General features: G+C 36.8%; 1 protein-coding gene across 2 annotated transcripts in view; it reads right to left on the bottom strand.

Annotated features, from left to right (window-relative positions):
* The window catches only part of LARP4B (La ribonucleoprotein 4B), a 94597-nt gene that overhangs the window by 62423 nt on the left and 20369 nt on the right, over positions 1-11805 (bottom strand). The window contains exons 2-3 of one of the 2 annotated variants that reach the window (XM_087420882.1): positions 6345-6479; positions 5360-5419 (exon numbers count right to left, since the gene is read on the bottom strand). In XM_087420882.1, coding sequence (XP_087277008.1) covers positions 5360-5419; positions 6345-6425 — 141 coding nt within the window. In that variant the 5' untranslated portion in view covers positions 6426-6479. Of the gene's footprint in view, positions 1-5359; positions 5420-6344; positions 6480-11805 lie in introns of those variants that run through there. The other variant, XM_087420881.1, reaches the window with a different exon arrangement.

The following is an 11805-nucleotide window of genomic DNA, read 5'->3' as shown; positions in this document are numbered from 1 at the left end:
ACTCTGTAGGAGCTATGAAAAACAATTACAGGATTATAGCAACTAAGCAAACACACAATCAAGAAAAAGCTGTCCCCTGTGTGGCAGGAACATTTTGTGGCGTGGTGTGGTCTTAGTTTGAGGTGGCAGCAGCCCAGGTCCCAGAGCCCCCTCCTGGAACCAGAGGGACCTTACTTGCAAATTAGTATGTACATCTGTTCTGCCCCAGCTGGAGGTTATCTGAAGGACTGACTTGCTCATCTGATCTCACATAACTCAAAACACAAAGGGAAAAGTGGTAGGCACTGCTCATAAAAGCTATAAGGCAGCTATAAACCTACACACACCTGGGGCAGAAGATTATTGGTGAAGACATCCAAGAACCATCTAAAACCCAGAGAAGAAGCTAGGGTGAAACTCTGTGGGAAATTAGGACATTCAAAAGCAGCCACATATACAGGGAATTCAGAAAGCCACATCCAGGCAGGATGCATGCTCCAACAAGTCCTCAAAAGTCCTTAAGCTTTCACCTCAGGCGGATCCCTAGTCTCCAAGCAAGCTGAGCCAATCAGCGAGGGACTGTCCCAGCACAGAGCCAGTCTACAAAGACTGGAGAGGCAGCTGTCCTCTCTCTTGTTTTAGGGGTGTTTTTTGGTCTGATTGTTTCAGCTTGTGGCATTCAAGAAAATCTCTGTCAAAATATTAGCTGAACATAAGCTAAAGGAAGAGACTTCGGTGAACACAAAACACAAGGAATAGTCTTTACAAAAATAGTTTGGAAAAGTCTCAAAACATTGAGACTACTATAGCCTTCAACAATACCAACAAATAGTAAACTTGGGTAAGAAGAGAATCTGATTTCCAGAGTTACATTATAATCAAATGCCAAATTTTCAACAACAACAAAATCACAAGGCATACAAAGAAACAGGAAAACATGGCTCATTCAAAGGAACAAAATTAACTGTCCCTGAGAAAGCTCAGCATGGGACTTACTAGACAAAGACTTTAAAATAATCCTCTTACATATGATCAAAGAATTAAGGAAAAAACATGGACAAGAAACTAAAGTTAATCAGGAAAATGATATATGAACAAAATGAGAATATCAACAAAGAAACAGGAATTATAAAGAAGAACCAAACACAGATATTCTGGGGCTGAAAAGCACAATAACTGAATTGAAAAATTCACTACAGAGATTCAACAGCAGACTTCCACAAGAAGAAAGAATCAGCAAATTTGAAGATAGGACAATTGAAATTATTGAGTCTAAGGAGAAGGAAAAAGAACACAGAAAAGTGAACGGAGGCTACAGGACTTATAGGACATCATCAAGTGGACCAACATATGCATTGTGGGATCCCAGAAGAAGAAGGGAGGATGGGGAAAAGGGAATATTTGAAGAGATAATGGCCAAAAACTTCCCAAATTTGATGAAATACATGAATTTACAAATCTAAGAGCTCAACAAATTTCAAGTATGATAAATCCAAAGAGATGCACACCAAGACACATTATAATCAAACTGCCAAAGGACAAAAATAAAAAATCTTGAAAGCCGCAAGAAAATAGTGACTGTCAAGTACAGGAGATCCTCAATAAGAATATCAGCCAATTTATCATTAGAAACCTTGCAGACTAGAAGGCAGTGGGATGATATAGTCAAATGCTGACTGAAAAAACTGTCAATTGGGAATTCTTTATCCAGCAAAACTGTCCTTCAAAAATGAAGGAGAAATTAAAACATTCCCAGATAAACAAACGCTGAAGGAGTTCGTTACTACTAGATCTGTCCTGCATGAAATGCTAAAGGGAGTTCTTCAAGTTGAAGTGAAAGGATGCGACAGTAACTCAAAGCTGTATGAAAAAATAAAGCTCTCTCATAAAGGTAAATACATGAATTATTATAAAAGCTAGTATTGTAATTTTTATTTATAGCTTCACTTTTTATCTTCTACAAGATTTAAAAGGCAAATGCATAAAAATAATTATAAACCTATGCTATTGGGCACACAATAATTAACATGTAATTTGTGACACTGGGGGCAGAGAACTTTATAGGAGAGACCCTTTGTGTGTTACTGAGGTTAAGCAGGCATCAATTTAAATTAGATAGTTATAACTTTTGGATGTTATACGTAATTCCCATGGTAACCACAAAGATATATATAAAAAGTTTTTAGATGAATGACTCAACTAGCAATTATACCGTCTTGATATTAATGAAATTTCTTTTCAATTCAAGTAAAGTATGTCCTATAGAGAATTATCAAGGAACTACATTACATAGCTCCTGCCTTTATGGGTCTTAAAACTCCCAAGATAAAACTTACACATTTGAAACATTTAGAAAAATAATATAGAATATAATTTCTTAAATAAATTTTAATCAAATATACATATAGGAAGTAATACAGGTGACTAGGAAAAAGATGAATCAATGAAGATAACAGTTATAGCCAAGAATGCCCTTGAAGGATATAAAAATCTTGACAGTGGGCAGAAAGTTATAGAGGAAAAAAAAGTATTAGAGTTGATTTTATTCTAAATGGTAACTCAGTTATTTTTAATTGTTTACCCCTAATCCCCATATACAATAGCAGTTTTAATAGTCTTTTCTATATAATATAGTAAAACATCTATTTGTTTACTTCAAATTTATATCTCAGGTTCCAACCTCTCTACTGAGATCCAACTGGCCTCACCTGCCCACTTCGCTGCTTGCCTAAAGTTCTACCAGGTGGATATTCCCTCCACAAACCTTTATTTCTCCAGTTTTTTCCATCTCAAAATAAATGAAACCATCATCCATCAAGGTACTCAACTATCCTTGATCTACCTTTTCCTCACCTCAATCTCTACATCCAATCTACAAATTGGTATGGCTGAATCCACCTCCAAAATAAATTTAAAACTCAATTATTCCTAGTCTAAGCCACCATCATTTCTCACCTTTGTTACTTGATAGTTTTTTATTTGGTTTCTTTACTTCCATTCTTGACTCACTACAATCCATTCTCTTAATATAATGAGGTCAAAATAATCTTTCCAAAATAAAAGTCATGCTATTCCTCACCTAAGATCCTCCAGCTTTATCCTAAATTAATTTCAACCACTCAAAGACAATGCAAATAGTTGCTGAATGGCTGACAAGAGCTGAGTTTTGTTTTTGGTATTATTTTCTGTTTGCTCTTTCTCTTTTTAAATGAAATAGATGCCAAAGAGGAAGTATCTCATCTTGAGTGTGGACTCGGGAGCCAGGTTGTCTGGTTCAAATACTGGTTCTGCCGCTTTCTAGTTGAGTAACCTCGGGGAAATTACTTAGGCCTGTTCAGGTCTCAGTTTCCTCCAGTTAAGATCACTTTTTGGTGCTCACTGATTGGCTAGGCGTGTAAATAGTTACTACTCAGTAAGTGTTCTGAGGAGGGGAGCAGGGAGCTGTATAATATGATTGATATTACCACTGGATAAACGCAAACCTGCTCCTGAATTATTCAGACAGTTGAGCATCTCTATGGTGATTCTCCTCCTCTTCACACTGCATCTAACTTTGGGGGAAAGACTAAGCCTTAAAGAGACTGGTTCCTAAATCAGACCGCTAAGCATACTCACCACTCATAAGAACTGCTGACTACTGAGCATCAACACTCAGAGCCACTAAGCCAATTAAGAGGTCCACACACTTAGGTGTGCCGTGAGTAATGCTAGTTAGAAAAATGTTGAGAGCAATGCCATTTATAACAGCAGGAAAAAAATAAACCATTTAAATGCCCCCAAAAACCAAACGGCTAAAGAAATGATGGCATATCAAAATAAAGAAAATACTACAGGGCAAGTACAAAAGGATACATAGGTGAAATGATGCTATGTGGGAAAAAATGAGATGAAGTGTATATACATTGATTACAACTACATAAAAACATGTATACTCTTTAATGAGACTTTTATTTTCTGTAAAGATGCTTAAGTCAGTTATAAATAAAGATTTAAAGGCCACATACGTTATGAGCCCAGACAGTCTCTTATGGTACCTTCCAGCTCTAGTATTTAATGATCCTCTGAAAACCTAAAGTGTGCAACACCCAGTAAAACTGGTAAATAGTAAATCCACATTTTACAAAACCTGTTGTCAGAGATGCAATCTGCCCAAGGGACATGAGGGGTACTGATAGCCAGGCCTGGACCAAGAACTCACCAGATGATATTCCATTATAGGATGTTAACTCTTAAAAATGACTCTTAGAAAGCATGTGTAGGCAATACTAGATGCAAATTATTTCTCCACAGAAATGAAATATTGAATTCTGGCTCAAGTGTTTCACTTCTTTTCTAGATAGGTCTTATCTCAAATCTTACAAAATAATTTTACAAAACCCCACAGAATCCAAAATCTAGTTTTATGCCCAGCAATAGGTTTTAAAGACATCTGAATATTACGTTGGACTGCAAATCAACCATGGGGAAGAGCGAGATTTGTTCCCCTCGCTAAATGTTTTTTAAATCTCTCAATGATTTTTGTATAATTTCCCTCTTTACCAGAGGTCTTATATTTGGGTTTTAAATTACTTAAAATATTATAAAATTCATTTAAAAAAATCAATGTAAAATACAATATGCAAAAGAATCCTACATACATAATTGAATAACAACAACAATAAAATATAATAGTTTGGAGGAGTCTTTCACTTTTTAAAATTCTACCTTATTAGAAGTAGATCAAGAATTCAATCCCCTCCTTTAATTTCTACATTAACTGCTTATAATTTAGGGGAATAGATAAGCTTTACTATAAATTTTGTAAGATTACTTTTAAAATTTTACTTTTACTTTAAGAAATAAAAATTCACTTTTTAAATTTTGTAAGATTTAGAAGATCACTTAGAAGATTGCCAAGCTAAATTTGGAATGGCTCCAAATGCACCTGCTGTAGGCACACGCAAATGCTATAAAGCAGGATTTAAAAACCAATGGATCTCCATTTCCTTATTCTTTCATTAATCACAACTAAAATGTAACTAATTTGCTTAGTAAAAGCTTTCTATGACTTGTGTGCGTTAAAGAACACAGCCTATCAAAATGTAAAACTAATCATATACCTGCAACAGATAATCAGTAAACCATTAAAAACAGTGTGATGAATATCTGACCTTAAATTAACACATGCGGCACTGCTATTTGTAGAACCATACTCATACACATACACACACACACACACACACACACACAGAAGCCAGAAGAGGACACGCAATACTGACCGTACCCAGGTGAGTCTTCCCACTCCCCTTTAGGGAAACATTGACATTTTCTAATTTTTTTTACATTAAAATAAGGAAATATCTATAAGCCTCGGCTGTGATTAATCTGAGAACTGAATTACCTGACTCAAAGCTGGGATGGAACTTGTCTCAGAAGTGGTTTGAGATATGGGACCATTCATCTGTAAAATTGAAAACATCAAACACACCATCACTACAACATAAAGAAACATATTTTCAAACAATATTTGTTTTTTTGTTTTTTTAATAATTTTATTTATTTATTTTTCCCCCCCCAAACCCCCGTAGATAGTTGTACGTCATAGCTGCACATCCTTCTAGTTGCTGTATTTGGGACGCGGCCTCAGCATGGCCAGAGAAGCAGTGCATCGGTGCACGCCCGGGATCCGAACCCCAGCCGCCAGTAGCAGAGCGCACACACTTAATCGCTTAGGCCCCGTGGCTTAAGTGGTTAAGTGCTTAAGCCACGGGGCCGGCCCACAAACCATATTTGTAATTTAGCAAAACAAAAGCCACTGAGAAAAGCACATTTTTACATGACAAAGAAATTCAGTGAGATATTCAGACCAATGTAGGAGCCTTGAAATTTAAAATACTTTGAAATTCTGAACACCGTAAGTAAAATTTTTGTAGTTTCAAAGGGGAAAATAAAGAAAATCTACGTTTCCCAAAGCCATTTAGAAACTTTAAACATATTGCTTGACATGATAAAATCTTACAATAAACAAAAGTAGTCAAAATAAAAAATTTATATTATAATCCTAATTAATTCTTTAGATATGAACTGCAACAGCACTAATGTTATTAAAGTCCTTATAAATCATTGCATTTTCCTTGGTGATTTAAAACCCAAAGCTTGAAGCATCCAGAACTATAACTGCCATTTGTTTTCTCTATCACCTGGTACTTACAGTTTCCTCTACACTAAGCTACCCAGAAATTTCTTCAGAATATAACACCCATAGTTAGGTCGTAAGATACGGTACTGTTATTATTTTGATTTCCCTATTAAGTCCAATGTCGAATCTGTTATCAGAAGAGAAGCGAGATGCACCAGGCCAATGCTGGCCTTGGACACACACTCACCAGATGAGCGCCGTCTTTCCCTTCCTGGACTCGCTGGCCCTGCGGTTCAGCCACGACCTTAGCGTCCTGATCAGAAGTCATGAGCTGTTTACTTTGTGGCTCCACTGGGAGAAGTTTAATGTTAACCGTAGGATGCTGCAAAGCGACAAAGACAGTAAATTGGTAACCTGAAGTGCAGAATATAACTGATTCTTAAAGTAAAATTACTAAGAAGTCTTAAAATCCTCAAGCTTTCCAGGACATGTGTTTATCCCTCTGGAGTCTAAATAGTTTAACAAAACCTGCTCATAACTTACACCTTACTCACCCAAGAAATAATATTGTTTTTTCAATAAGAAAGTTTCTTCTTCGCACTAATGTGGTGACCATGTGAATATTCTAAGGCTTAGAAACCATGTGCTAATACATACAAACCCACCCATGCCCAGAAACTCATTTTTAAAAAACAGAAAATTACAAAATTAATACAACTCCAATTGGGGATTTGATGAATCCCAAATTCATAAATACAGTTTTTGAACAGCCCCATTAATTTCATTTTGTTGCAGGACAACAGTTACCAGGAGAACAAACAATAATTAGTTAAAAAGGAAGCCCTTCATAATCCTGACCCACACAAACTGAAACCAATCTGAACACAGCAGCACAGCACTGCAATGGAACCTTTGCAAAGCACTCGCTCAACTCAACAGCTAGACATTTAACTTTACATAGAATATCTCATTTGATTTTCCCAAACAGCTTAAGAAGTAACCGGTTCAGAAGGGACGATAGTTTTCATGATTCCATATTACGAGTGTCAGAACCAGGATTCTCAGACATTCAGGCCTGACTTCAGGAGTTCCCTCTGTTCACTGTAAGCTACACTGCTTCACCATAAGAGAAACCCAGTTATCTTTTCAGGCTATTCTGAAACACACAGTATCCAAGTGCCAGATAAAGAAATTTAAAAGCTAACTATTTTTGTCTCACTCGGTAATCATGTAGATTTTTAGTTTCTATGAGGGCGCTCCCTATTCTCAAAAACCTGCTTATGATAAATTCTCAAAACCCTTGCTAACGAAATAATCTGATCTCCTCCAATTGTCAAGTGTATCATCAATCACAAAAGCACAAAATCACTTAAATGCCAAAGACAGGTTTGGAAACGTAAACTAATAGAGAAGAAATGCTTGAAACAAATTAAATCAGTTTCACAGAGGTCAGTGTTTTCCAAAATGTAGGATGAATGACAAATATGCTAAATCATAACAGAAACTGACATCAATTCTCACAAAACCATCAAATCCAGAAAATAAAGATATAGATTGGCACCAAGACTGACAAGTCAGAGGAGGTGGCACTGTAGATGCTTTTACCACTATTCACTTGTAGATTTTTAAGATGCTCAGAGAAAAAAATGTTTGGTTGAAAACAAGATATTATAGCCAAAAGGGGAAAAAAACCAACTAGAAGAGTCGTTTATTATATACACTACCTATATTTTTAAAGACAGTCAGAAATTTCATACCTCCAGATGGAAACAGCAATGCCACTGGATAGGAAGTGGTCTTGCAAAACAAACAACAACAAACCCAGGATGTGATCTTAGTACAAACTTGCAGCAAACACAAGCTCAGAGGAATGCCATGCGGTTCTGCCAAGTGGGCAAGCACTGGACACGCAGCCTGGCTTCTTCAACACAAAAGGAGACAAGACGCACATATTGGCCAAACTGTGGCTTTATTTGGTTTATACAACTTTGATTCAAACAAACTAAAACAAAAGACAATCAGGGAAGTAACGCTGATGGAATATTTGATGGTATTAAAGAATTACTGTATTTTCTTAGATGTGATAATGATGTGGTTGTTGAACAAAAAAAGAGAGCCTGCCTTTTAGAGCTGCATATTGAAATATTTACAGAGAAATAACATGAAGTCTGGAATTTTCCTCAAAATAATGTGGGGCAGAGATGTGGGGGTTCACAATTGTTCCTCCCGGGAGAGGGGTATGGGAGTTCATGATACAATCCTGTCTATTTTTGTACGTTTGAAATGTTCTATAATAAAAGGTTAAAAAGGTGACCATGGCAGTACCTTAGTACAACAGAAACAGTGGTCCTGATCTGACTCACGCATCCTATCCATAAACAAGTAATCTTAACATCACACCACTATGTCTCTTAACTACTGACCTGACATATACATGGTTTTTCAAAAAAGTCCTACAACTGGAAAGTTTGCCAACAGGAGTTACTGATATTCACCTCACTTAAGTACTACAAAAGATACAAACCCCATTAAAACTAGACTTTATTATCAATGTCTGAATCTAAAATAAGATTTAAAGTATGATGATGCAAGTACTGACGATAGTTCCAATAAATAACAAAGTAACTTTTTCATTACTTCTTCAAGAGACCAAAACTATTTTGAGCCTTAAACTATATAAACTACTGCTTCCTGGGATGCCCAAAAAGCAGCTCTCTAGGTTGCAGAGAGAAATATGCACGGGGGAAAAAAAACTATTGCCAAAGCAAAATATTTCCTAGCCTAAAACAGAGTACTTTGAAAACTTGATAGTGTTGGGAGGCAGCCTTCACAAAGCCTTAATGAGCTGAACAAAGAGTTATTTTCCTGATTTGATTTCATCTCTCTTCACATGAAAAGCAGAGAGATGAAATCAAAGGGCCCTCCCTCCTATCTGGTGGTCTCTATGCTGGCAGTACATTTTTAATCTCATCTGTCAAAGCTACATCTAAAAAAGTTTTATCAATCTTATTAAATACTTGGGAGAGTATAGTGCTCTTAGATCTATTTATAAAGAATTCTTTTCACATATACCAGAAATATTTGTTTCATAACTAAACATTTATTAAGGTCTTTTTGGACACTCAAAGCAATCCTTAAAAACATAAGTCATCTCAGGGGGCCAGCCCGGTGGTGTAGCAGTTAAGTGCACACAGTCTGCTGCGACGGCCCGGGGTTCGCAGGTTCGGATCCAGGACACGCACCGACGCACCGCTTGTCAAGCCACACTGTGGCGGTGTCCCATATAAAGTAGAGGAAGATGAACATGGGTGTTAGCCCAGGGCCGATCTTCCTCAGCAAAAAATGAGGAGGATTGGCATTGGATGTTAGCTCAAGGCTGATCTTCCTCACATACACACACACACACACACACACACACACAAAATATATATATATGTCAATCTCAAATAAACAACCGCATATCAAGTTGGTGGCATACCTATTAAGAACAACTATTCTAAGCGATTTTAAAAGACAGTATTTGCACACGAGATCCTAAAAATTCATCTAGAAATCTTTTTTCTTTTGTGAAGAAGATTCTCCCTGAGCTAACATCCGTTGGCAATCTTCCTTTTTTTTTAGCTTGAGGAAGATTGGCCCTGAGCTAACATCTGTGCCAATCTTCCTCTATTTTGAATGTGGGTCGCTGCCATAGCATGGCTGATGAGTGGTATAGGTTTGTGCCTGGGATCTGAACCTGTGAACCCAGGCCGCAGAAGCGGAGTGCGCCAAACTTAACCACTAGGCCACAGAGCTGGCCCCTGGAAATGGAACTTTTTAAACTAAACTAGATTTTTCTTCAGCTTTCACCAGTTTTTCTACTAATGAGCTCTTTCTATTCTAGGATCCAGTCTAGGATCCCAAATTGCATTTAGTCCTCATTTCTCTTTAGTCTCCTCCAAATTGTGATAGCTCCTCAGTCTTTCATCTTTCACCTACACTTTCCATTAGTGCTGGTTAATTATTTTGTAGAACATACAGAAACCACATGTAATAAATGGAGAGTGAATGACAGAATTAGAAAATCAAAATATTGCAACATCTAATGAAATAACAAAGGCAATGATCATCGATGTCTGCTAGAATTAAGTGAAGAGCTGACAGGAACTCTATAATAGTTGAATCAGATGGACACTGACCAAAGCTAGTTTTCAATCTCATCACTAAAACTGGAACAACTAGGTATTACATTCTTCTTGATGAGATAGAGAGTACCATCTAGGAAGTATTCTTGCCAAAAAAAGAACCTGTATTTAATCAAACCTCTAAATCTGACTCCCAATTTAAAGGAAATTCTGGGGCAATACATGTTAAATAACACCAACACAAAGCCATTAGCTAAATCCAAAATGTGGGGCATTCTACAAGACAGGATGACCGCGTTTCTATAACAAATTTAAAACATGAAAAAACAGGAGACTTTTATTGCTACAAAAAAACTTTGACCAAAATAACCTTATGTAATGTGAGAACTGGATTCAAATAAATTAAGTTTAAAATAACATTTATGTCTGGAAAAACTGAATGGTGTTGCCTAGGTAATAAAGAATATTATAGGGAACCAGCCCCGTGGCTTAGCGGTTAAGTGTGCGCGTTCTGCTACTGGCGGCCCGGGTCCAGATCCAGGCGCGCAGTGACGCACTGCTTGTCCAGCCATGCTGAGGCGGCGTCCCACATACAGCAACTAAGAAGGATGTGCAGCTGTGACACACAACTATCTACTGGGGCTTTGGGGAGACAAAGGGAAAAAAAGGAGGAGGATTGGCAATAGATGTTAGCTCAGGGCTGATCTTCCTCACACAAAATAACAAAAAAAGAATATTATAGAATGATTATTAATTTTGTTGAGTACAATCAAGGCGCTGTGGCTGTTTATTTTTAAAGGTCTTATCTGTACAAAAGACATAAACTGAAAGACTACAGATGAAATTATACATCTGGAATTTGCTTTAAAATATGCTAATAATTTTTTTTTGTAAGTTTAAGGAAAGAAAAGAAACAAAATTACAAGAATGCAGCAAGCTGATAGTAGCTAAAACTAGACGACAGGTACATTGATGATTGCTGTACTATCCCTTCTACTTTTGAGGTTAAAATTGTCCATAATAAAAAGTAAAAGAGGGGCCGGCCCAGTGGCACAAGCAGTTAAGTGCAAGCACTCTGCTGCAGCGGCCCGGGGTTCGCCAGTTTGGATCCTGGGCGCGCACGGATGCACTGCTTGGTAGGCCATGCTGTGGCGGCGTCCCATATAAGAGTGGAGGAAGATGGGCACGGATGTTAGCCCAGGGCCAGTCTTCCTCAGCAAAAAAAGAGGAGGACTGGCAGATGTTAGCACAGGGCTGATCTCACCAAAAAAAAAAAAAAAAAGTAAAAGAAAAATCTAACTAGGATATGTTATCACTATACATCTAAAACTTCACATACTTCTATTTAAAATATGTACTAAAAAATTACACAAAAATACATAAACCATTTTATTAACAATGTTCACAGCAGCTTTAGCAAAAAAAAGAAAAACATTTCACTATAGAAAAGCAGAAACTAATACAATATATTACAACTATTTAAAATATTCACAAAGATTACATAAAGTAAAAAAAGCAGGATATAAAACTGTAGCCAGTATAATTACAACTGTTTTAAAAATTCACATAACTTTGTGAATATTT

Source organism: Ceratotherium simum, chromosome 32 (assembly GCF_057802395.1).
Source record: "Ceratotherium simum simum isolate JZ-2026a chromosome 32, ASM5780239v1, whole genome shotgun sequence".
NCBI lineage: Eukaryota > Metazoa > Chordata > Mammalia > Perissodactyla > Rhinocerotidae > Ceratotherium > Ceratotherium simum.
Note: the sequence above shows the minus strand (reverse complement) of the source record. Positions and strands in the feature narration are given on the sequence as shown.